Below are 27711 nucleotides of genomic sequence, written 5' to 3'. Positions count from 1 at the left end.
TTTTTTTGTGAGTAAAAGCAACCACAACAGTAACGTCACAGGCTGAAAAGCCCTGCAAAGCTGAGGGGAGCTGCAGAGTCAGGTAATAATTCTCCAGGTTTTGCTTTGAGTCGATACCCGAGCTCCTTTGTAATTGTTCCTAACATGCTTGCAATTTTACTGTTGACCATGGCTAGAGGTAGGGTTTCAATTTTATCCACACCAGACTGTAAATGTTGAGATACAGTGCAAAGGAGTGGAGGGAGGCCACTCTGGGAAGGTGGAGGTGTAATTTCAGATGCCCACTAACTGACCAGACCAGCAGTTATCTGAGCTCAGGCTTCAAAAGCAGGAGCGCTGGAGTGCGCAAGGATTCGGAGGATGACCGCTCTGAACACAGCGGCATCTTTGGTAATTAGCTGTCTTCACAGGATTGTAAAATTCCAGAGGAGGCGTTATTCAAACCTAGCTCGTGTGCATCTCGATGTGCTTATGGTGTGTCTTCTTAAAAAGGGACACGGGATATTCAAGCAGCTTATTATGGCGTCCCAGTCTTAGTTTTACTCTTAAGTCTCTAATCTCAGTTCGTGAGGGAAGGCAAGTGTCCGGAGTTCAGACAGATTATAAAAAGGTTAAGCTCTCTGAAAATGGTTCTTGAGCTGTAGATTAGTGGGTTTGGTGTCTGCACAGTTAAGTAAATAATATATATTTATATAGAACACTTTAAGAAAAGAATCTATTACAAAGTGCTTTACAGGGAATTTAAAAATATATCACACAAAAACAACATAATACACAAGAACATCATTCAAATGCCTGTCTAAATAGGTTAGTTTTCAACTGTTTTTTAAAAGAAGCCAAAGAGTCAATGGTGGGTAGAGGGGGAGGTAAACTGTTCCAGTTTTGGCGCCAAGTTTGGCCCCTTTGTTTTCAAAAGGGCCCATCGAATATCCAGAAGACCACTATCGGTGGATCTAAGGATCCGATTTGGAGAGGAAGGGTGAAGAAGCTTGATGATATAAGTTGGGGCCTCTTCTCGTAAGGTTGTAAAAGTAAGAGTGAGGATTTTAAGCTGATATCTGTACCTAGTGCAAAGACTTTAACAATGGGGTGATATGTGAGAATTTAGGAGTGTGAGTTAAAAGCCTTGCTGCGGCATTTTGGACAACTTGAAGGTGATTTAAAGAAGCCTTTGACAGACATTACAGAGCATTACAATAATCTAGTTAGGAGGATGTGAAGGCGTGAACAAGCATCTCCAATTCACAAAAGCAAGACCGAGTCACAGACTTAATATGAGCATCAAAAGACAAAGATTGTTAAAAAATGAACCCAAGATTCTGAGCAGTAGCTTTTACCGTGGATGAGAAAGAACCCAGATGTTGTCTAATTTGGGGCTTAATGCTCTCTGGACCAACATTTAAACACTTACGACAGTGCATTAGAACAAATAGTTTACCCAATTCACAAGGTTTAAAAGAGAGATACAATTGGATATTGTCTGCATACAGATGATATGACATGATTTTAAAACTACTAATAATAAGGCCTAATGGCAGGATATATAATAAGAATAACAAGGGGCTTAAAACTGATCCTTGCGGGACACCGCGTGAAAATTCAGCTACTTCTGACCGAAGGTTTCCCACTGAGACCAAAAGTTTTCTATTTTCCATAAATGAAGTGAACCATTCCAAGACAGATCCGTCCCTTTTTTGTGTGTGGAACAGAAATGTCGATACTGGCAGCCGTTTTCTGAGCCTGTTTGTCTCGTTTCCTAATCACTGTCATTAGTAAGTGCGCAAGGTGATACGGTCTGGTACTACAAACATCGCCATGTACTTTCAGCCTCCACAAGAAGGGCAACAGACAGTGAAAGAGGCTTTAAGTGGACTATCTCTACTTTTTTTTTTCTCTCCATGTCAAACGCCTGCCCGCTGTGGGCGTCAGCACTCCCAGCTGTATTTATGGGCCATAATGTGAGGTGTGGAACTGCATTTCCTTCATAGGACCTTGCCACTGGCAGACTGTATTCAAGCGAGCGCTATGCACCGTGAAAGCCTGTCATCCAGAAGCACTGCTCTGTGTGATTTATCAGAAGAGGATGTGGTTGGAAGGTCACAATGAGTCAACCCTTTCCAGCCATATAATTTCATCAGATTTGCCATTTTCTTGCAGTGAAGAGAACTTTGTAAACTAAGCACTAGTTTCATTTCTCTTCCCCCCCACTTTTTTGGAACCATGAATTGCCAAGTCCTCTAAGTATAGTGTAATTTTTAAACTTTTTAAGTCTTCCACCTATTTAGACTCTAAACAGCCAGTGGGTGGCTGATGAATGATGATTTTTCTCTTGTCCGATGTCTGCTTTGAATAAGTCACAGGCTTGTTTTTTCTCATTGGCTGTGTCAGTAGCGCTAGTCTCAAATAAAACACGTCCTCTTCTCTGGTAATTACAAGGTGCACAAACAGCTCTCCCAGAGTTCTGATAGAAAGGGGCTAATTGCTAGTGCAGTGACCTTGTCCACATACGTGTGTGTCCAGGTGTTGTCTCAGTATTATGGTTTCTTCTCTCCTTTCTGCAGAGTGCGGACTCTGTTGTTTCCTCTGTGCTAAAAATCAGGTGTGGGTTTTCTGTAACAGATGGACTGTGACAGGTGTGCTTGTGTCTGTGTGTGTGTTTTGTGTGTGAGAGACTTCCGCTTCCCTGCACCTCTTAGCCATTATTAGGTGTAGCTGCTTCTTCGAAGCAAGATTAATGAGTTTCTGAGCATGCCTTTGCAAAAATAGACATTTTTGCTCAAGTGATGTAATCAGCGCTGTAGTTGAAGGAGGATAGAAGGGGACAGGACAGACCTAATCTCCCTCAGTGGGATCGGTCTTTAATGGAGTTGGTACTTTCTGCTCTGACCTTGCTGGACCTGATATTACAGCAGCATGAAGCCATCTCTCATGAGTCTGATCCTGTTACCACCAAATGGGAATCTGGATGAAAGACGTCTCTTTCTCAGTTTTTGCTATAATTGATGAGCCTGTCAGTAACTTATTTGTTTTGTGGGCTGTGTCGTTGTATCAACACAAAAAACCGGACGCGTTTTTACATGTAACTCATGATTACATTTTCTTTTCACGGGAAAGTGGTGGTGCCAGGCAACATAAGAAAACAAAGCAAACCACACTCTTGTTCTGGTTAAACCTGTCAGCATTCTTTTGAGACTGGCATGACACTTCAGATTATTAGAAATTTACAATAGTTCTGTTAACCAGTCACATGTTACTGACAGTGGTCAAAACAGTTGCCCATAATCTAGAGTTTGTCAGTGCTGACGGATATTTGTTTGCGCTGAGACAGATATTTACTTCAGGAAGTGAATGGAAATGTTGAATAGTGTGTGAACTAATAATGTGAAAGTCTGGTGGGACATTATCGTGAGAGGCCCTTTTATGATCCAATAGTTTTTGGAACTTGCCTCAACTGACCAATTATTTGAAGATATGTATGTTTCTAGCAAATTATGTCTGAAATATTTAGAAACTGCTTTTTTGGGTTTTTTTAAAATGTGTTGTGCACCACAAAGCCCTGCTAAGTACTCATTGCAGTTTTGGATCATGGTTTTTGAAAAGTTATGAGTTTTTTTTAATTGTTTTTAATTGTGTGCATTTAAAAGATAAAGACTACTAGGCAACATTCGGGGCTGTCTGGATTGTTTCACTTGTTCTTGCATAAACTAGCCCTCTATATACATAAAGGCCTGAGCAATGCAAGTCAAGTAGTGCACCATAACTAGTAAGTGTTAATGAATCTGGTGTTTACTTTCTTAATGAATGGCTGCCAGCAAACTGACATTAAAGCAGTGACTCGCAATTGGTGTCTTTTTTAATTTTTGTCAGTTCAAAACCCAAAGCTGTTCACTTTTTAATTACTAGGAAGAAAAAGAAGACCAAAAACAAATCAAGATTTGAGAATCTGAATTTCATTTGCCGTTTTATTATCGGTTAATGTGCTGACTAAAAAATACCAGGAAGAAATGGATACTCGAGGTGAAAATAAAGTGAAACAAAGAGGACTTAGACTCTAGTGTCCAAACAATACTCGTGCTGATTACAGCCGAGTACCTGCATGTTGTAGTTAGCCTTTTGTGTATCTGATTCCTTATTTAGCTTCTGAGATTTAAATCATTTCATTGTTTGGTTAGCTGCTTGAAATGTGTTTTTAACAGTACTTAGCTGTACAACTGTATGTGAGCAGTCATGTGATTACACGGGGTATGTGACTGGCAGGCAGTTGATTGGCTGGTACTAGCTGTATTGTCCATGCGATAGGTGTCATTTGTGCGGAGCCGGTTTCTCTAATGCCAGTACAAATTCACATTTGCACAAAAAGACTGGCAGTCAAAACAAGATTACAATAACTACATGCAAGCAACTAGGAATATTTCGTCATTTCTCTGTATGTGTACAGTGCAATATTAAAATGACCGACTTCAGAGCAAAGCCACGCAGATGTGATCACAGCCAGCGAAGCGGTGTCTCCGCTTACATCTGCATGCACAGCACCACAACTGAATGTAGGTCACAGATGAAGGCATTGGTAGTGGTGGTGGGGGTGGGCATTGGAAGTGGAAATGAAGGGAAGAGGAAGCCCTTCATTATGTCATTGTGTTGGAGTTTCAGTGACAGGACTAGAGTAGGATGTACGGGGAGGTTTTAAGAATTAAAGTAATAATTCTTCCACCTGTCCCCCAAAACAAAGATGCAATATGTCAACAGGCCCGTCTTGTTCCTCTCTGACAGGGTCAGAAAACAACTACCTGCATTGGATAAATGACTTCTGCTCACTTCTTTTGCTGTTTCGTTGGAGGTTTTTTCCCAGCACAAGAAAACGTTTCAGCTTTGACATTATCCTGTCTACACGTTCTCATTTATGCAGGCTTCAGTCTGTTTGCTATTCTTATCAGCTGCTCTTTGGAGTTTCAAGATGTGATGAAGTGTAGCAGGCCCTTTGGAGAGCTCAGATACTGCCAGTGTAATTACATAGGATGAAGTGTGCTGTACCACGTGGTAATAACTCCATCGCCTCCTGAGGCTAAAAGTACGGTGGACTTTGTAGCAGGGCATTTATGGAGCGAGGAAGGAGAGACACTCTTCATTTAATCTTTGCATGCGCTTCATCTTTATGTTCAATTTCTCACTTCAGCTCACATATTCAAGTGACCTCTGACGTCTTGCTTCTCATTTTCGGTGCCTCATTTGTTCCTTGTCAGATCCAGAGCCACCAAAGTTTCCCCAGATTAAATGAGGAAGTGCAGCATGTACAGTACGGTGAAATGTTATGCACTGGATGGGCTAAGTTTGAACAATATCCATTAACTTGTCTGTCTTAATGACACTTACAGCTTGAATCGTGTCTGCAGACAAATGTTGGATGCATTGGTTTTGATTTCCAGAGTCTGTATTTGGTATGTTGCTAACATGGCTAATTTCCATCTCTGTCTCATATAGAGCAGTTTAATTGGTGAGATCAAACGCTGTGTAGCTGTTTCATCACTTTTACACTTTATTCTTTTGCCTCTTGGAGTAATTTATTCAATCCCGTCTTTTGGAAAAGTTCTGCTCATGTGAAGGGGAGTGAAGCGTGAAATCTGAAATGCAGATTAGTTTGTGGAATTGCACCAAAACAACATTCTCCTTGACTTTGAACTAGGTGATGTGAATAAGCAATGAATAGGAAAGGGCTCCGTTCCAACAAGCTCTGACTTTAGCCATAAACATCTCAGAGTTGATTAACTTAGAGATGTTCAACTCTGAGCTTTTAGTTCCATGAAGGCTGGTCAGAAAAAGTTCAGTCTGCTCTGAGTGCATTCACCCCGAGTTAACTGTGTGCATGAGTAAAGGGAAAAAAAGCGATCATCAGCAGAGCTGCGGGATGCACCATGGCAACGGGTAAATAAAGAGCAAAGCTTCCATTTGAATCCAGTCGGCCGAGGAATATGAATGTGTGTCACTGTGGACCGTGAGGTTGATCTCAAAGAACAGAACAGAGTCAGTTTAGTTAGCTTGAACCACGCTACCGGTATAATAAACAGCGTTACATTTTTAAATAAAGGATTTTTTTTGTAGTGTCTTTTTTCGCGTTTTCCCAGTTTGAATTTTCAACATCACAGGTAGAATCCACATCCTTTGTCATGTGACTGATTCAGGCGGTTAAGGCTCAAAACATGAATTTTCAGACATTTTACCTACAGCTGAGCAATATGGGGGGAGAAAAGTCAATCGATATAGATGTATATTGCTGTCAAGCTTAAAGGTTCATCTTTATTCCAAAGTGAAGAGATAAGGCTAACTTCGGTTGAAATATTTCTTTTCTGTCAGAAGCTTATAAAAATGTATTTTAAATAAATAACAAAGGTGTAGAAAATCCTAGTTCTAATCAGTCAAAAGCTACTAGTCTTAGAGAATAACACCATCAAAATGAAAACGTTAATTCATTAGTCAGTTCCAAATAAGTAATGTACACAATAATACAAAACAGTCTCAGATTATATTATATCACTTCTTCTGTATAGACCTAGTGTTAAAAAAACAAAACAAAAAAACCTGTATATGAAATTCAAGAAAAGAGGAACAAGCAAAAAACAAAAACAAAAACAAAACCACTCACTTCTTCTTGTCTGCAAAAAAAAAAAAAAAATCAAAAATTCATCTGACATTTTCACCTGTGCCCATTAATGTTGTGCTGCTTGTTTGTTGGACTTAACCAAAATAACTTCACACTATCCACACAATCCTTCATATATTACATCTATTTAATTTGTCTTTAAATAACAAAGGAACATGGGCATAAAACTGCTTTTCAGTCAACTGGCAAAGTTAATTTTAAATTTTTAAAAAATGCGAGACTGTGTATAAAAATGGCAGTAATTTTTCATGCAAAGTTCATGCACAGCTTTTGTAAAATCTCTTGAATAAAAGCAGAAAGTCTGCACTTCAATCAAACGTAGCTTGTTTGATTTGCGATCCACTATGGTGGTGTGCAAAGCAAAACTACAAGAATTGTGTCTTCACCCCAAACATTGCAGCACAATCTGCATCTTCTTTTCATCAGAAGGCTTGTTAACATTTTCCATTGTCATTTTGTCTTTTTGTCTCACTCACACTCCTAAAACTTCTATGTACACCTGCAGTAGCCCAAACATTAGCACTAGAGGTGGGCAGGTATAGGCAAATATTGAGATTATCATTACCAACGCTGGTATTTGTATTGGATTGATACTAGCACAGTAGCAGTACTGTTTCTATCTGTCACGGCTGTGTTCAGGCTGGCAGGAAAAGGACCTAATATGCTGACTCACATAGGCGGAACTTAAATTAAAAAAACCACAGCTTCTTTGCTGGCAAAAGAGGAAACAAAACCCAAACTGGGACTAGGGCTGCCACAAACGATTATTTTGATAGTCGACTAGTCACCGATTATTTTTGCGATCAGTCGACTAATCAGATCAGGCATCCATTGGACGTAAAACGTACAGCTTATTGCACCAGCATGCATCTGCTCTTATATAACTATCATTAGCTTACAGCTTGAAGTGTTTAAGGTATGTGCTAACTAAAAATAAAGACAAAATGATAGTTTATTAAACTTTTAATGAAATTTGCAGATTGTCTCGGTGGGGTTTAATCACTTCAGCCATCTGCTCTTTGCTCCCTCAAATATAACAGGACATTGGAGTAAATTCGTGACCATCTCACACTTCTGTTTAATCAGTTTTCTGTTTGACTTTTATTCAGCTGTGTAAAAACTATAACTTTAATCTCAGCCAAACCGATTTACTCAGAAACAAATAAAATGCTGACAAAAAAGCCAAACAATAACATTTTTAAGTTATCTAAGTGACTTATATATCATGTTTAACCTGAGTAGCGAAAGACCGCGCAGGGGTTTGAAAACGATGTGCCGGGAGTTCGCCGTTCTTGCCGGTTCTGGTGAGCCTTGACCACCCGGTCACCTATCGTGCTCTGTCGTCTCCGAAAACGTTGGAGCACTTTTGCAAATATGTGAAGTCTTGATAAACCTAGCAGATATTTGAAGTTTACACAGCTACATTCTCGCCTGAAAATATTTTAAAAGTTTATTATGTGACCCAGAAAGAGTAATATTAAAACTAAGTAGCTGCCGCTATTGTTGGAAACTGGAATTGGCTGAGCCACGCTGTAATTTCTGGGATAGGTTGGGAAATCTATGATACCGGGGACTAATTCTTCTTCTTCGGCGTTTAACGATAGCTGGCATCCTTGTGGATGAAATGCTGCCATCTTCTGTTTCAGTCTGTTATTACACTCTTAAATCCTACTTATTGCTGCGTCTTTCAGGATCCTCAAGCGACGCATCGACTATTAAATTAGTTGTTGACGATTTTGATAGTCAACGTAATCGTGACTAGTTGACTAATCGTGGCAGCCCCAACTGGGACAGCTAGAAACAGTGCATGAAAACAGAACACAGGTCAGAATGAGGGACGACGCGACAACGAACTGGAACACACACAGACACTAAATACAGGTGGGGAACAGGGCAGAGAGCAAACACATGGGAAACACGGCTGACACTAATGACAAAGACGAGATTAGGAGGAAGCAAAACAGAATACGTTGACCTTCAAAGTAAAACAGGAAGCAGACTGGGCACACAACAAAACCTCAAAACTAGAATACAAAAACAGAACTCATAGAATAATAATAATAATAATAATAATACACAAAACACTGGGTTACCTACTCTATCGACACTGCTTCTGTGTGTAACCCACTGAATTGTGTTAAATAAATTTTATTAATTTTTTTTCCTGTAACATGCACTGTGACAAATGTCTGAATGTTTTTGTGTTTGACTGTCATGTTTTATTTATAGCCTATAGCACATTTAAACAACAGAAGTTGACCCAAAGAGCTTTAGAGACGGGCAATTTACACTCCAGGTCTCCAAAAAACCCAGTTTCAAAATGGAAAAGCTGAAATGTGTGTTTGATGGTGTTTATTGGTCATTAAAATGTTTTCAAAATTTGCATATTGATGATGATTTATCTCATAAATCATGATGCTCTCCTGTATATAAGCTTTATATGGTAAAAGTATCGGTATATTGTATCGGCAGTACAGGCCCTGTATTTATTTTGTATCCGTTCTATACCGAAATCTATGAGCTGCTGCTCCTATGCTGTGTGCGTTTACCTAATCTGACGTGACTGTAACTCACCATGATACTGGTTCGACGCTGTGCTTTCTTGTCGTCTGCCTGTTAATTTTATTGACTTTACGTGACCATGTCTCATATATCTGCCTTTGTATTTTTATTGCCAAACCCCAACTGTAAATATAGTTAGGCGTCATTTAATTGTATATGTGTCAACATATTTGAAAAGGTCATACTGTCTCCAACCAGCTTTTAAAAACGTAGTTTAAACATTAAGTCATCTCAGGCTAATCATCATTGGTATTACTTGCTTCATCTTCAGCCTCTCAACTGTCACAGCCATTTTTCCCTCAGTGTGACTGACTGCAACGTGACAAATGATTGATCGTTGATGTGCTGTGTGTCTAAAGCTTTATGCAGATCAATTATATGTAAACAGCGATTGCAGTCATGTTACCAAAAAAAAAAAATTAACTAATGTCTAACTGTGATTTCAGTATTGGGGTGGCTGTAGCTCAGGTGGTAGAGCAGGTCAGCTACTAACTGGAAGTGTAACGCAAAGTTATTTAAGGGCTAGTTTTATTGCAATGGATGAGTTTACTGACTGACGCGCAGAAGAAATAGTTCTTTATGGAGCCTAGATGGTGTGAATGACGAGACCAAAGACTGCAATATCTTGCACCAGAAATATATTGAATAAATGGGGGAAAGGGGAAATGGAGCAAAATAATTAATACAACACACAACATAAATAAATGCCCACAATTAAATAATAAATCAATTGCTGTGATTTTCTGTGCAAGAGTCCTTTTGTTAAGAGTCCTTTTTGGTCCTTTTCTTTTTAAAGTTCACTTTTAAGGTATTCCTCCTTAGGGTCCAGCTTCATACAATGGGGAAATATGTCCGTAATCCAAAGACGGCAAAGTGGGGGGAAAGAGGGAAAAAAAAAAAACCAAAGAATGGTCCTACCGGCTCGCCACTTCAATATGAAGAAGATCAATTCAAAGGGGGGAAAAAAAAACCTGACCTGTAGGTCAGAAAAATGTCCATTAGCACATCAAGTTCGATTCAGTTTACCGGTAAACAAATAAATTTTTCTGCAAGTCTATGCAACAATGCGAATCATGAATCATCATCATCATCATCATCAACAAATGTACAACAGTTAAATTAATAATCATCTTGGCTACGTAGCTTAATCTATACATTCCAGTAGCGTTCGCTACAAACAAATGCAAAACAACAATAAAGAAAAACAACTGTCTAACAGACAGCATAGCCGAATTCAAGGCAACACATAACAATAATCATTCAATTGCACTTTGTTTCAAAGTAAGCCCATTAAAGTGCTTAAGTAAATAAAAGTGTTCAAACACAGCGGTTTTTGAACCGGAGTTCTGCTCGCGGTGGGAACGCCGCCGAACAAAATCGTTTTTTTAATCGCGGAAATGATCGACTCATTACTGACAACTAACAGGTTGTTTTTTGTAGATGTTAAGGACACTTACCGCTGAGGTGAAATGAGTTTATAGATGAACTGAGGGGAGAAAACGCTTTGTTTTCCAACGCCGTTCTAAACGCCATAAGCTTACAGCCACAGCAGGAGTCGAACCCGGAAGTGTCCCTCCACAGCCGGTTTTCATAGTTGCCGCGACGTGGAAGGAGCAAATCAGGAGAGGGACCTCAAATCAGCTGACGTGGGTCATGTGACAGGGTGTAGTTGATATGGGTTACAGAAGGTTCGTGGTTCGATCCCAGGCTCCTCTAGTCTGCATGCCAAATATCCTTGGGCAAGATACTAACCCCATGTTGCTCTCCGATGCATCCATCGGAGTGTGAATGTGAATGAATGATAGATAGTAAGCACTTAACAACTTAGAAAACGTGCTTGTGTGAATGGGTGTGATTGGATGAATGAATTAGTTGTATAAAGCGCTTTGAGTGCTCAGAGTAGAAAAGCGCTATATAAGAACCATTTACCATTTATTTGTAAAAACATAAACTCCTGGAACCTGATTTGCTCCACTGTGTATGATTGAAGAAGTGAAAGTGAGTGAAAGAAAGCTGATTCAGATGCTGTGGGAAGTAACGAGTTGGAGAGTTTGCTGCACTAATTTAAACCTGACTTCCCAAACGGGGTCTGGGGCAGCAGCAGTGTCTTCACCGCTTTCTGTTTTGCCTCAAGCTGCTGCACATTACGGAGCTATTAAGGCTTCATTGTGGTTGAGCTTCATATCAGCTGGATGTGTCTAAAGATGTTTGTACCCGTTAGAATGGTCTAAGCTGGAGGCAGATTAAAATGCCCTCCATTCTTGCACACCACTTCGTGCAGCTCTCATCTGCCTCCAGAAAGACATTTGGTTACATCCCAATGGACACAAATTACTGGGATAAGACACGCTGCCATTTATTATGAATAAACGCTATTTATTTATAATAAATGGCAGTTCCAAATGCACAGTTTTTGAACTCTGGAAAATGTGTATATGGGGCAGACTTGGAAGCTCCCAGGCACGCTGACAGGCACTTCAGTGTTAGGGGCCAGTGCGTAGTTTCTCTGAACTAGCTCTTCACATATGCTGTCCAACCAAGTCAGACATCAAATGCGTTCATAGCCATCCCCATTGGCCACACTCGGATTGGAATGCCTCCCATCATCTTACACAGGCTTGTGTATGTGAAAAGGTCCACAGGAGAGGAGTACAATACCTCTCTGCTCACTCACCTGCGTAGGGCCGGCCATTCACATGGTCAAGTGGGTGTGAATGTCAGATCTATTTTAAAAGTCACAGATTATGGTTGGTGTTGGCATCAGATGTGGGGTGAGCAGCCTTGGGACCAGCTAAAAAAAAATTTGGATGGAGCATAAATCCAAAGCATGCTTGAGATCAAAATACAATTTGGGTGTGAAAACCTCTCCAAAAAACCCAAAATACACTCTTTAAGTTCAAGTTCATAAATAACTCTGGGTCCCAGCAGTGAGGGTGCATACACCCATCCAGCAGCCCCTCCTGCTTCAGCCTATTTCTAACAGTCTCCCTCATGTAATACATCACTGGAAAATCTATTTCCCACACTATGTGGAGCACATACTGCATTTGCATTTATACTACAGTATGCTCTCTTCCCATAATCCTGGGAGACTTGGACTGGAAAATTCTAACCTGTTCATAAATGAATTCGAGTATCTACAATGGCTGACCACACGGTTCAGTCTTCGATTTGTTGGTCCACAAATTCTTAGTGAACCTCATCTTGTTGCCTTTTCCTTTTTGTTTTTTGCTTTTTACCTCACGGTGATGTATTAGTTTACAGCTACTAGAGGCAGTTTGAACTATTGCAAGGCGAATATTAAAGGAATTCAGCGTTATTTATTTTTTTAAAACTCTTTCACATGGAGAAGAACTCCGCTTTTGAGTGCTCAATATTTTATGAGGAACAAGTCCTTTGGTTCGTGTAGTAGTTCAGAAAATGTGCAGCCGTCTATTGTAATGCAGTGCGGAAAATGGAGACCGAAAGGAAGCCCTGCTTCAGAGCAAGCCTGCAATAATTACTGTGTGTTTCGGTTCAACCGGCTCTTTTATAGGACTCTTTTATTGCTTCTCTTTTGTTTTCTGATGATGTGTTAAACATCGCTTATTAATCTTTGTCTGCCCACTCACTGAATAACTCTTCTAAAATACAGCAAGCCACGCAAACATGTTCCTATGATCCATCTTCAGCATTTCCATTTTTATTTTCGGTAAATGCTATGTGGCTCTTGCTTTTTAAGCCAAAGCCAGAACCTCTTCAGAGACTTATATTAACTTGCATGAGAAATTTTTCAAGGCGTCCATGATAAAAGTATTCGTATCGTGGCTGCCCCTCACCAGTTCCTCAGCAGGGTGCAGTAAAGTGGATTCTCTGAGATGGTGTGCAGCTGGATCCCCCCGAGGGCTCTACTTACCTGGCAGCCAGATACTGGCTGGAGTTCAGCGTGGTGAGAATATTACAGCAGGGAGCTGCAAGGCATGCTCAAGGAATGTGGTTATGTAAAAGAAATGGAAAAGAAATGTAACTATAAATATATTCTCTATATTGTACTCTTTCTTTCCTCTCTTGTGGAGTCACATTGCAGTTTTATGGCTCGACTGTGGTTCAGTGTTGGTGCTATGCAGAGCTTTGCAAAGCTGTCATTAGCCACCCGGGTGACAGTTTTAATAATATGTATAACAACTGGACATGTCTGCTACTGTTGTTCATGCTTTGCCCCTGCCTTGGAAAAAATATGGTGCATGCGTGAGCAATGTGCTGCTGGCTTGCTGGAGGTATACATGCAACCATAGCCTCCAGTTGGCAGAATTTCCATAATCTTATCCACTTTGGCGAAGAGCTACTCAAATCAACACCATCATCGGACCATATACAGGCATTTCAACTGCTGTAGAGTCCCAGAGCAAGTACGTCATATTGATGTCAGCAGGTTTAAATGCAATTCATGCAGAAGGAGGAAATAACGTCGGCCCCGCTGTTTGAAACGTCATCTGACTTTGTTTTTTAACTAAGTGAAGATAAAAGATGGGTATATGGAAAACAGCCCAGTGCCTCTATCAGTGTTTCCACCTACATGCATGAGACCACAAACCAGGAACTCTTTGTCAAGGGAGACGTCAGGTGGCTAAACAGTGCTGCATTATGCTGATAACGCAGTTGTAGCATAGTCATCGTTTGCTTTTTTTAAAGCAATCAGTGTGAATTAAAAAAAAACACCTCACTTCTTCAATAATTGTAAAACTTAACCATGGGTGCGTGCAGCTTTAATAACACTATAAGCAATTTTCAGTCTCTTCAGGAACAATTACACCTATAACACTTTGTCTGAACCACTGTGAGTTTACAACTTTAGTCATATAAGTACCTTCTTGAACACTAATTTTCTCACAGTTCAACAATTCAGCTACTTTTGGGGGGGACTTCTTAAAGGTAGAATACTGCCACTGTTTTGTGCACTTTGCTGCTTTTCAGTGTCATAGAGTATGTCATAAACTTTATATAATAACGTGTAGTATAAAGAAAACGTTAACCTTTTACATAATATACCGACGACTGCTGATATTAACGTTAAATGCCCAACGGTGTCATGGTCCTGGGTCATGCGACCCAGTGTTTTGAGTTTTAGTTTATTTGGATGTTTATTGTTTGTTTGGGTTCATTAAGTTATTCCAGCTCATTTGTAATTATATTACCCTTGTGTTTAGTCTCTCTTGCCCTTCATGTGTGTTATGTCTGTGTGTCTTATGTTGTCAAGTTCTTGTAGTTATTTCTGCCATCTTCCCCTGTACTCAGTCTCCCTGGTTCTGCGTCTACGTGTCATGTTTCATGTCTATGCAGTTATGTTAAGTTCATGCCATGTTTCATTTCCATGTCTATGTCTGCGTGTTTCCTGTTTTATTTTGGAAGAGTCTGGTGTTCTTTGTTCATTGTAGTTAGTGTTACTCTCCCCTGTATTGTCATTATGTTTCATTCTAGTCAGCTGTGTTCTCATGTGTCTCCACTTCCCCTGATCCCCTCATGTGTGTATTTAGCCCTCGGTCTTGCTGTGTTCAGTGTCGCGTCGTCTGTGTTCCCACCCTCCATGTTCTCGCAGCCAGTCTGTACAATCATCGCCATGGTTTTCTGAGTCTCCTTAGTTTATCAGTATCTGTTTCCCAGTTTAGTTTAGGTTCAGTTTAGTCACGCTGTTTCTGCTTTGTTGTGAGACCTGTCATCAGCCACAATAAAGGCTCGCTTTCAGTTTAAGTTTGCTCCGGTCTGCTCACTTGTGTTCGCACCTGGGTCCACCACACACACCACCGCACGGTCTGTCCCCTCAGATCGTGACAAACCTAACCTAACACTGTCACAACATAAGTGAATACTAAAAAAAACAACCTTCTTGTGCTGATGTCATTATTTTATGGTAATTTGCATCAAAAAGCAAAACATGGAATCATAGCATAAGCAAAAAGATCAGGTTGAGTTTTTCCAGAGAGTAGAGGTACCAAAGGTAACTATCTGGACCCCCTGCTAAATGTCAGTCACTATCTTCTTTTCCTTATCATAGATCATATAAAATTCAGTTTGCAGTTTTTATATTGTTTGTTGAATCACTGAGTGCAGAGTAGTAAAACTTTTTTTTTTTTAATCATTTATATAGCGCTTTTTTTTTAAAGCGCTATATAAATACAGGCCATTTACCATTTACCATTTAATAAAAATGCTATATATTTTTTTGATATTCTCTGTCAAGAAGACTTGAAAGATTGACGTGGATGCTGGGTGCCAAAGCGGGTATAGCATTCAGGAAAGCAGGTTCAGAAAAAGTGACCTTTTTGGAAAGTAAAGCCTCACCTGCCATGCAAAATAAACAAGACTCTCGTGGAATACAGAATATTCAGAAAGTGCCACATAAAATGTCAGAATAAAATCCAGGTCCTGGTGCTCATGTGTCCCCCATACCAGGATGCTCAGATGTACAAGAATGTGAGTTTGGATAGCAACGAAAACGACACTTAAAAGAACGATACTAAGATTATAGAGCCGAGGTGGGTACAGACAGTGACTTACTTTCATCATATTATTTTGATTTTAAAATGTTAAACAGAATATTAAGAACATAAGAGAAAAATATTACACTGGTAATAAACTGAATTCAGTGGTGATTTTTGTGAATAGTTGGAGGTTATGAGTAAGAGAAGATGGAGTGTTTACTCTTGGTTGCTGTGGAAGTGTTGGGACTTGATACCAAATGTTGACATATGCATTTAATATCCCGTTGTTAGATGTCTCAAATGTGAATGTTTCACATGAATATGGCACTTACTTGTGCTGGTTCGGGCATTGTTTCTCACTCAAACTCTCCTACACAGTTAAATAACATTTCATTATAATATTTTATTAACTATCAAGTCAACAGGCCAGTTTGACTGCAGTTATGTGATGGGAGTTACTTGTCAAACCATTATTTATGCCATAGTGTACTGCATTTACACACCCTGTTGCACGTCTTGATCTGATAAGTAGCTGAAGTTCAAGCTAATGGAAGATATATATATAAACAGTTTTGTAAACTAAGAAGAAAACAACACAAGGGCTTTCTCTGACTGCTTGAGGACAATCAATCACTCCTTCCAGAAAATTTAAACAAGAACGCCTGGCAGAGGACCGGCAGACAAGCTGCAAAAATACTTTTTTACTCCCTTACCTGCAAAAGCTGAACGCATCAGCTTTTGAGCTCATCTTTCATCCAGCGGTGCTTCAGAAAATCTCAGGGGGGTACATGGGTAGAACAAAATAAAGTAAAAAAATAAAACTAAGAAGTGGTTGATTCATTTTTATCTTATTGCATTTAGAACTGTTTATAACTACGGGCGATATCTTTAACTGAGAAGCTGTGTATAACACTGAAACCGAAAATAGGATGTGATGATTTGCAGATGTCGTAAACTCATATTGTATTCACAGTAGAGCAAAGCACACATATAAAATATTTAAAGCAAGAAAACATAACATTTTAAGATGGGGGGGAAAAAAGGTCATTTTGAGAGTGATGGCAGCAACACATTTTAAAAAAGTCGGGGCAGGGTCATGCTTACCTCTGTGTGGCATCCCCTCTTCTTTAAATAAGAGTCTGTAAATATCTGGGAAATAAGGAGACCGGTTTTTGGTGTCCCATTCCTGATATGAGATTCTGGCTGCTCAACAGTCCTACGTCTTTTTGTGCTTTTCATTTCATGATGCTCCAGATGTTTTCAAGGAGGCTTCAGCCACCAGACTCGTCTTCTGTGACGCCATGCTCCTTTGATAGATGCAGTATGCCGTTTATCATTGTCTGGATAGGTGCATGTGTTGCTCTAAAGCCCATGTATATCTTTCACCAATGGTGGTGCTTTTCCAGCTGTGCAAGATGCCAATCCCATAGGTGCTAATGCACCCCGATACCATCACCGATAACGAGTTAGATGGTCCCTCTCCTGTTTTTTTAAAAATGTTATTCTAAAGCTTTACTCAATACAAGACAGTCATATCTCACTCTGTTTACATTGCAGTTGATCCATGGCATCTGTCTCACGGGTGCGTGATGACAGCTACCTATAGGGTGGTGTGGACACGCAAGTTTTGAGAATGAGGCAAAGTAGGAGTTTAAAGTTGATACAGCAGGTGTGTCCACTAAATATCTTGGCACACGTTCAAAACTCAGTGACCTTGACTTCGAGTTTAAGGTCAGAATAAGTTAGAACAAAGCAATGTAGGATTTTTAAACTGATACTATGTGGTTCTGAGGGCAAATGTCCAGTAAAAACACATTGAGGAAAAGGCCGTGGCTAAACACAGAAACATCGCACATATCTGCAATAATATATAAACCACAGAATGTTAAAGAACTAAAAACATATTTTAGCTCATTTAATGGCTGTTTGACAGCAATCTGACTCAGTTAACTTAAGTCAAACTGTAGCAACAGTGACAAGCCCTTTTCAGCGTCCCCTAGGAGACCTCTTATCTGCTGTTGTCTGTGTTGCTTGGACGTTTGTTGTTTTCGTATTTGACTGTGTTGCATCTCTTACGGACATGCAGGTGTTTTCCAGTTTCTGAACATGTTTGCTTTGTTATTTGCATGCCAGACCATTAAAGCAGTTAACCGCTCTCCTCTTTCCTGCTGCACAAGCTTCAGTTGCTTCACTTTCATACACCCACTTTCGATTTTGGTCTTATTCTTTACAAGATCCGCGCTTTATATTCTGTTTGCCTCCTTTGTCCATCACAGCCTCCTGCCAAGTCATTTCGTCTTCCTTTGCTGTCTGGCAACGTCTCTCTTACATGTTTCCCGTTTTGTTGTTTCTTTGTGTATCCCTCAGAAGATAGCTCTCTACTCCGCCCCCGCCTCTCCATCTGTGCCACACACTTGTGTTGTTTCACAGTTACTGAAGCACACATCCTGCTACCAGGTGAGGCAAACTACAAATGCACACACATGCTTGCATGACATGCGCTGGAGCACACACATACAGTCTGCAGTGGTTTCAGTGGTGCATTTAGATGACATTTGCTTGGCGATAACATTGCCACTGGCTAGGTTTGTGTTTTGCACTTTGTTTGTCTTTGCTTTTTGTGTGTCGGGCATGCTGCAGCTGTTGTTTTCAGGTGTTAAATGGCGCATTTTCCATTTATGAACATTTGACCTCCAGTGTGGTAGACATGTCAAAACTCCTACACTGAACATCCCAGCTGACTGTGACTTTAAGTGTTCTCAGAGGAATCAGATGTGTGTTTCCACAGTGTATTTTCTTTCTCCCATACTGTCCCTGCTCCCTCCAGCCTAGTTTCTCCCCGCTGCTTTCCTCCTGCTTGACTGGGGTCAGCAGATGAGCTTTGACCGCCTGTGTGGCCCCCGAGCGAACGGCTTGGAAGCTGCGTGAACGCAAAGGGGCAGAAGGCCACAGGGGCACCCGAGATCAGTTGTGCCGTACTCTGCAGGACCCAGCAGCTGCAGAGACAGGAAGCTGTAATTAGGACTAGAAGAGGCTTAATACTCTGAGCATTTTTTTTCCTTCCTGCCAGTCTTCCACTCTTGCTCTCTTTCTCTCTCTAGAGAGAGAAATGCTTCCACATTAGGAGACCAAAACTCGTAATTACATGTGATTGTGGTTCTCTGATGTGAGGCAATTTAATGCTTCATTTATTCACCTTCATTGCTGTATATTTCATGCCTTAATCCATCAGTGAGCCCAACGTTTTGTACACCAGAGTATTATCAAAGCTGTAGTAAAAATAATTCAGGCTTATAATCACGATGTTATTTATTGTGGGGGGTTTTTTTTGTCTCTTTGTTTTGTTGTTGTTGTTGGGGGGGGGGGGGGGGGGTACAGAAAAGTGAAGTAAACAAAGGTGCTCTGTTGTCAGATTTGTACAGTAATGTAACAACGAATGCTTTTGAGTGGTGTGCTAGAACAGTGGGTGTTCCACTGGCTAGCCAAGTACTGATGACTCATTTAAGGGGTGTGTGTGTGTGTATATACATGTTAGGACATCATTGTGAGGACGGACAATTTGCAATGCTTGTGGGGACCAACAGTCACCTATGGGGACAAATTGCCCGACCCCATGAGTTTGAAGGCATTTTTGAGGCTCAAAATGTGATTGTAGTCTCAGGGTTATGATGAGGTCATGGTTACGTTTAGGCTGAGGGTTAGGTATTCATTTGTGATTGTTAGGGTAAGTGGCTAGGGAAAGCATTATGTTAATTAGATGTCCTCACTAAGATCTGAAAGTATGTGTGTGTGTCATAAATAACAAGACCATAACCCAATTCTTCTTTTTTTTGAAAAAGAAAAAAATTAATCAAAATTAAAATATCATTTTGAATAAATAGCAGGATACTGGTGAATTAATGATTATGGTAACCATTGTTTCATCAGTGTTCAGGTACAAGAACTGGACTTAATAAGGAATGAAAAAATAGCCAATGCACAAAGACAAATTTGAAAGAACTTCAAAAAGCCTGCTCAAGACCAGTTTAGAACAAAATGCAAAAGTGTAGCTCCTTTGAAGCGAAAATATAAAGAATTGAGGGTCACTCAAGACTTGTGCACATGAAAGTATTAATCTATTCCACTTCTAAAAAATGCCTCAGTAAGTTGCTACACATTTTTTTATGAATGAACATAAAGAGTAAAAGCCATCATAATATGAAACAGATGCAAACTTCTTTAGAGGCAGAGTCATAAACTTTTAAAATGTCCTCATGCCTCCTTATGGGTTATATCATCTCATGAATCTGTCTGTGAAGGTTCTCAGTCATCCAGGTCATCGTAGTCAAAGGAGTTTGCAAAGAAAAGCGTCTGGACTTCTTTGAGTTGCTTGAAGACGTTTCACCTCTCATCCGAGAAGCTTCTTCAGTTCTAAGGTCAAATGGCCGAGAGTCCCAGATTTAAACCCAGTGGGAGTATCCCCCCAAGGAGGGACAAAGGACCCCCTGGTGATCCTCTAATCACATGCGCCAAGGTGTGAAAGCGGGTGTGGGACCTAATCAGCCAGGGTTTCGGGTGAGCCCATTGTGAAACCTGGCCCCACCCTATCATGTGATTTCCTGAGGTCAGATGGCCCAGGATGTGAGTGGGCGTTAAGGCGTCTGGGGAGGGAACTCAAAACTGGATTATAGATGGCAGACAGTTGGTGTCGTAAACCACCGCCTCTGTTCAAAGATGGTCGCTCACAGTGGACATAGATGGCCTCTTTCACTCCTCTTTCAAACCATCTGTCCTCTCTGTCCAATATGTGAACATTGGCATCCTCGAAAGAGTGACCTTTATCCTTAAGATGCAGATGGACTGCTGAGTCTTGTCCCGTGGAGGTGGCTCTTCTATGTTGTGCCATGCGCTTGTGAAGTGGCTGCTTGGTCTCTCCAATGTAGAGGTCCGGGCATTCCTCACTGCACTGTACAGCATACACCACATTGTTCAGTCTGTGTTTTGGAGTTTTGTCTTTCGTGGTTTTGTCTTTTGTGGTTCACCCGAAAGACAAAACTCCAAAACACAGACTGAACAATGTGGTGTATGCTGTACAGTGCAGTGAGGAATGCCCGGACCTCTACATTGGAGAGACCAAGCAGCCACTTCACAAGCGCATGGCACAACATAGAAGAGCCACCTCCACGGGACAAGACTCAGCAGTCCACCTGCATCTTAAGGATAAAGGTCACTCTTTCGAGGATGCCAATGTTCACATATTGGACAGAGAGGACAGATGGTTTGAAAGAGGAGTGAAAGAGGCCATCTATGTCCACTGTGAGCGACCATCTTTGAACAGAGGCGGTGGTTTACGACACCAACTGTCTGCCATCTATAATCCAGTTTTGAGTTCCCTCCCCAGACGCCTTAACGCCCACTCACATCCTGGGCCATCTGACCTCAGGAAATCACATGATAGGGTGGGGCCAGGTTTCACAATGGGCTCACCCGAAACCCTGGCTGATTAGGTCCCACACCCGCTTTCACACCTTGGCGCATGTGATTAGAGGATCACCAGGGGGTCCTTTGTCCCTCCTTGGGGGGATACTCCCACTGGGTTTAAATCTGGGACTCTCGGCCATTTGACCTTAGAACTGAAGAAGCTTCTCGGATGAGAGGTGAAACGTCTTCAAGCAACTCAAAGAAGTCCAGACGCTTTTCTTTGCAAACTCCTTTGACCATCTCATGAATCAATTAAATGTTCATTTAGCAGTAGCAGCAGGTAGCAGTGACGTAAAGCATTACTAATTGATTAGCCATTTGTTTCATCACTGTGTACGTCTTGGGGAAAGTACTTTAAAGACAAAATCAGCGTATTCAACTGCCGATCTGTGACACAGCAACAGAAAACCCCCCACAACATTGTGGTTGTCGTTAAAGTCATTTTGAAAACTACTATTTAAACAAAGCTTCCACCTGAAAGGCCTCACTTGAAGCTTTCATTAAATTTCCTTCAAACCTCACATTAACAAGCTTCCGTGGGAAAACTTGGGTTGTTTTTGTTTATTAAATTGAGGAATTCATCCAATGATCCAAATTGTATTTCATCTTTGTCTGATGTTGCATTTAAACACAGCAGCTTTAGTTTTAAAGTTGCGTCTGGAGCGTTCAATCTTACATGAGGGAAGTTTGATTACCGCTAATAAACGGGGCCAGTCTTTAAAAATTCTCTTTAGTTACAAATGGAAAGCGGCCAAGTTCTTATGTGCAGACAGTGGTTTCCTGTGTGAGCAGCGTGGTTACACGCTCACATCATCTCATGCATTCATGTACACGCTGCCTCAACTAATTAGTACCTCTTTTTTTCGCAGGGTCCTGTTATATCCTGGCAGACACATGGACAGGAAGAAATAAAAGCGTCAGTTCAGGTAAGCATTTCAAACCTCCCGTTGCAAAGTACAAAATTTTTTGGGCTTCCTATCGGAGTTTAACTGTACTTCTTTTACAGGCCCTCCACCTGACCTGTAGGGTAAGTCCTAGCTGTGGGACTTGTTGTTGGTGGGCCCACAGAGCTGGCGTACATGTGAGAAAGAGGTAATGAAGTCCAGTATGAGGCACTGGGGGAGGCTGATGCTGGTGGGAATGCTGGCCTGGGCTTTTGTCTTTCTCGCCCTCCTGTCATATTTCCTGGATGCTCGCGTGGATGAGCCCCTGACCTCTGCTGGCGCTTTACTCTCCCAGCACCCGGACACACGCCGTCTGGCCTCCATACAGGCCTCCCATCAACAGCATGCCATGGTAAAGCTGTCTTTACCGTTAACTACAACGTATCCCAGAGATAAGCCAGAGCTGGAGCCTCCCGCCAAGTCCGGGACCCCAGAGACCAGCCTGGAGATGAGCCAGGAAGCAAGTCGCCAGGACTATCTTGACCCACAGAGCCTGGCAGCCTGGTCCTCCTTTGGTACAGAGAATGTGGGTTCTCACTCAGACCCTGTAGTCCAGAGTCGTGAGCGACAGTCACAGACTGCAGACTATCAGAACGACTTCAGCACCATTCGATACCAAGGTGGCAAGGAGGAAGATGATGAGAAAGAAAATGAAGATGAAAATCTGGGAAACAGAAGGAAGAACAGAGCACAGAGTATGGCCGGTGGTGACTTCTCTGATCTGGAGGAATTCTATTTCTCCAAGTCCGTCTCTCTAGTGCAGCGGCTCTGGAAGGGTCGAGTGTCCGCGGGCATGCTGAGTCTTCGACTGCAGCGTGCCATGAAGGAATACGTCAACTCCAACAAACACCATGTTTCCTACAAGGGGAATCGTAAGCACGCTCAGAGTGCCAAGGAGCTGCTTTGTGAATTGAAGAATCAGGCCCGGCTGAGGACAGTAGACGGGTTGGAGCAACCCTTCTCTTCACTTGGCTGGGCTCGTCTGGTGCCATCCCTTTCTCTGGAGCAGCTGTACAAAAAGGAGAACAAGAGAAGCTTCAAGACCTGTGCTGTGGTCACCTCTGCTGGGGCCATCCTTCGCTCACGATTAGGCAAAGAGATTGGTAAGCACCAAATAAGTCACTTTCTGGCATTTTCCAGAAAAAGTCTACTGCAAACATGTATTCTATTGAAACTTGTGCAATTACAGATACTTTTTCCTGAATGTCTTAAATGCAGCAGTATAATAATTATATAATCTAAACAATTACCATGAAATTCTTTATAATAAATTATGAGACAAAGTGGAGCCGGTGCTGTAGTTAGAAGACTTTGTGTGTCTCTGACAGTAAAGGCTAAAGTGGAATTCAATCCTATTCAACAGTGGGAAATTTCACAGAAATTAGTCTGTGAAGAAGTCTTAGTGACTTCTTAGTCTTAGTCTCAGTTGACTGCAGGTGAGTGCAGCTGACTGAAACTAGCATCAAGTCACAGGATGTAGAATTTCACTGAAGTGTTTTATGGAGAAACAGCAATACTCGGAATTAAGTAGGAACAATAACAGGTTGGACATGTTACTGCTGACAAAAAAAGGTGTTCCCCGTACCTATTAATAAATTACCATGAAATGATTTATTAGATTGTTTGATTGCTGCATAAAAGACTTGCTTATTCTCTAAGTGTCCCACTCAGGAGTTGTAGTCTGAAGGTCAGCACATTTCCACTTTGTGCTTGCAGAGATTAGCATTTGCTCAGGTTTTTGTGTGGCTTTTGCTGATTAACTTGTCAAGCTGATTGTGCGCAGCGTTGAGTGCGTGCCTAGTAGGCTAGATATCTTTGCATTTGAATGTGTGCGTTCTTGGTTTAGAGACTTTTGGCAGCTCTCTGGTAAGTGGGGAGAGTGTGAATTCAGTGACAGATGGCTCCGCAGAAAAAACAGAACCCCCTCTGGTAACCAATCAGGCCTCTTCACATCACATATAGCTTCCGTGCATTTCTCTCTGAATTCAGCTGTTCAGGGCAAGCGCTAGAATTAATGACAAGGTCTTCAGCTTTGTGGCTTAATCTGCCACAGAACCCACTTTACAAAAAAGACAAGAAAGTGCACCACACAGATAAATGCGTACATGCGGGCAATGGAAACAGACTTCTGCAGGTTACTGTTTGGTTATCAGTGAAAACATCAGTGCCACAAGTTATCAGTCTTTAGTGCGCTACTCTGTTTTGCACTACTTGGAAATCAGCAGTGACATCATTTCCTACAATTCGAAAAATATACAAGGCGCCTCCCATTGTTAGTGCATGAACACCCTTACACCTGACTTTTGGTATGCGAGAAACATTTGACTGACATGGGAATGAGTTTTCAGTTTCAGGCACTAAATCTAAATCTTTCTGTATCATCTTCTCCCATGATTGATTTTGATGTCTGGCCAGTGGTGTGTCCCATATGCATGTGGTTGTATAAAAAAGATAATAATAATAAATTCTACCACTGTTACACAGTACTTTAGTCATGAATGCTTTGCATTAAAAAAAGAGCTGTTCTAAACGGGCTCCTGAGTTGGCATGATTACACACAAACCTTCTTATAGAAAGTGCTGTTGTTGATGATTTCTCTGAGGTCACCCAGTGTAAAAACAGCTGCAGGATACCGGGTCAGTGTGTAATCATCTAAGTATTCAGTTAATGGATGTTTAACTGATGTGATGTAGTGTCTTGATAAATGGGACCGTTGTGATGAAGCTGATTATTTATTGAACAGCGTCACGGTGCTTTAAAAGAAACAGCATGAATTTGCTACATTAATTCTCAGGCTTAGCTTCAGCAGGAAATCAGATGGCATTGATCTCACTCTGTCTACTCATTCTCACCCTGTTGTACCTCCTGAAAGGCTTCTCTGTGCCAGAACCTGTATTTTGCAGGTATGAACAGTGACTCATTCATTCGTTCGGTTAACCTGTCTGGACTTGAATATGACTACCACATCGCTCTGATTTTTGTGAATACAAGTGGCAGGTTGACTGACTTTTGGATTGTAATGTTCCTAAGTCTCTATACACCACTGAGGCCATGCTGTGAGAGTTTGTTGGTCAGAACTCGGTTCAAAGTAAGTGTGGTGATGTGTGCCTGCCATCATGTGGTGAACACGGCAAACTGCATCCTCATTCCAAACACAGTATGGAGAAGATTAGTCTTTGGCAGGGTTATTCAGTTTGATGCAAACATGCTGCAGTAAAACACTCAATTCAAAGGCTTGTTTTATTTATCAGTGTTTAGACACAACTCTAATGTCATTTGAATTTCAAATTTACCATGCCAGATAAGTAAATATGCTTGAATATCAATGCTCTCTAGAAACTGTCTCATTTTTCTTGGAACTTTAAGCATGGGCTGTCTTGATGCATGCTCTATCATCCAGGTGAGTTATGAGAGAGAAATGAGAGTCATGAGAACTTGCATATTAAGAATCAAGGAACTGACCTCCCAGCCCATTGTTCTTTCAGTGGGGCTAGTTTCAGTCAATATGCAAATGGACTTTTTAAAAGATTGGGGAAACCTGCAGTCAGCTGCGAAAGAAGTCACTCCCACTGAAAATGCTATGTCGAGATGAACAGAATCAACTTCTAGGGAAGTCTTTTTTTCTTAGAATTCTGAGTGAGTCAGGAGTGAGCAATGAATTCTTTTCAAGGAACCCTATGAGAAACTGGGCCACACCATTTAGCTAGACTCAGTTCTGCTCTCATTAATTTTATTATTATGTGCTACGCCTTTACTAAGCAATCCTTTTTTGATCCTTTTTTTTCTTCTGAAGGTGTTAAATAGACGTTTGGTCTCCATCAAGATAGAGGCTGATCTCTGCTTGAAGGACTCTTCTTTAAAGCCATCGTTCTACTTGAGCTCTATAGAGAACGGACATGTTTACTGTGTTTTATTAGAGCCTTGTTTGCTGTTGTGAAGCTGCTCTGAGTTGTAAACCTGCTGGTGGCAGTGATGAAGGGGTATCAGATCACAAGCTGAGGGATCATCCATTTTGGTGTTAGTTCAATGCAGGAGGAGGATGCCTGAAACTGACAGATCGATCAGCAGACAGGCAGGAATTAATTTGTAATTGTTACAGCCGCCATCCATCAAGGTGAGGATTTCATGTTGTTGAGGACCGTGAAGGACATGTGAACAAAAAAACCAGTAAACTCCTTATGTGAGCCATGGCTCTTTGTTTACCTGAGCCAACCACCGGTTACATCCTCGAGCCTGTCAGATATTGTTGTCAACAATTAGTGCAAGTGTGATTTTCATCCCTGTAGTCAGTGTGTCGTCACTGACTTTGGTGCTTGGTTATTGAGAGGTTTGTGTGTATTTTCTCCTCTAAATAGATTAGGACTAAGTAGAAATTCTGAAAGATGACGGTAATTGCTTTAAGACCTTGACAATTTCTGAGTTTGCAGAGAAAACATGAGCTGTTAACAATTGGAAGAGATATTTGATATTTGTTTGTAAATCTTCAAAGCCTGGCTTCACCTTTTAAGTTTTTTTTTAAATGTTGCTATGTCTAATTTATATACACTTTCTGAAGAAGACTTTTTTATGGAGGGAGATTTTCTGTATATTTCCATGATAACAGATGCAACTCAAGGCCAGTTTGTTACCTTGCTTTGAGAGACTCCATGGTTTCCCTTTCAGACGCTCATGATGCAGTTTTACGTTTCAATGCTGCACCTACAGAGGGCTATGAGAGAGACGTGGGAAACAAAACCACTATCCGCATCATCAACTCGCAGGTGAGTTAGGGTGAGGCCTTGAATGTAAATGACGGTGAATCCTTAAAAGAAACAGATGTAAAAAATACAGTCATTTATATTTTCAACTCACTATTTATGTAGCAAAGTAATGCCTTTAGAAGTGTATAAAGTGTATAAATGGTCAAGTGTTTCATCCAAATGACGATGAGTTCATTGTACTCAAATAATCTGAACTGAATGGTATGAACTGTTATTAGCAGATAGGCTAGTTCTTTGGAGGGAAAAAAACACCAACAGCTTCTTTAGTCTTTGTTTTGTGAAGTCTGTCTGGAGATGTTTAAACGTTTGCTTTGCCTGGCCAAAAATGACAGCTACTGGTTTTCACAGGCAGCAACTGGCTAGTTTGGTGTAATCATATTTACTAGACAGGTTTTATGTTGGTATCCGCCTCCTAGTCTAATTTACAGTAGGCACATGAAGAGGTTCTCTCTCTGTGTTTTTATTTGTATTTTGGCAAAATAGTGACCATGCATCTGAATGATTGTGCTTTACATTTGAAAGTCAGACTTACATTTCATGTGCTGTGTTACAGATTTTGGCAAATCCTAGGCATCGGTTCAATACAAGCTCTATCTACAAGAATATAACTCTGGTGGCCTGGGACCCCGCACCTTATGCTGTCAACTTACACAAGGTATATGTGTTTTCACTTTAGCAGTTTCAGTAGATCATTGTCACACTAAGGTCACAGTGAACCGACAGAAAAGGAGTATAGGATTATTAAAGTGGGTCGTCTTAGGAAGGTAAACACAGTTATTGTTGTGTATGTAGTCACAAACACATATAGGAAAAGAAGCTTGTTAAACATCCCTCCACTAGTTGCCATGATGTCATCTCATCTATCTCTGACT

The 27711-nt window shown here is 41.0% G+C and overlaps 1 protein-coding gene across 3 annotated transcripts in view; it reads left to right on the top strand.

Annotated features, from left to right (window-relative positions):
- st6gal2a (ST6 beta-galactosamide alpha-2,6-sialyltranferase 2a) overlaps nt 1–27711 on the top strand; it is a 48620-nt gene that overhangs the window by 5405 nt on the left and 15504 nt on the right. The window contains exons 2-6 of one of the 3 annotated variants that reach the window (XM_013276200.3): nt 18046–18132; nt 22005–22061; nt 22142–23182; nt 26742–26839; nt 27393–27494. In XM_013276200.3, coding sequence (XP_013131654.1) covers nt 22231–23182; nt 26742–26839; nt 27393–27494 — 1152 coding nt within the window. In that variant the 5' untranslated portion in view covers nt 18046–18132; nt 22005–22061; nt 22142–22230. Of the gene's footprint in view, nt 1–18042; nt 18133–22004; nt 22062–22141; nt 23183–26741; nt 26840–27392; nt 27495–27711 lie in introns of all 3 variants that reach the window. The other 2 variants (XM_005457819.4, XM_003452949.5) reach the window with 2 other exon arrangements.

Source organism: Oreochromis niloticus, linkage group LG16 (genome assembly GCF_001858045.2).
Source record: "Oreochromis niloticus isolate F11D_XX linkage group LG16, O_niloticus_UMD_NMBU, whole genome shotgun sequence".
Taxonomy (NCBI): domain Eukaryota; kingdom Metazoa; phylum Chordata; class Actinopteri; order Cichliformes; family Cichlidae; genus Oreochromis; species Oreochromis niloticus.
Note: the sequence above shows the minus strand (reverse complement) of the source record. Positions and strands in the feature narration are given on the sequence as shown.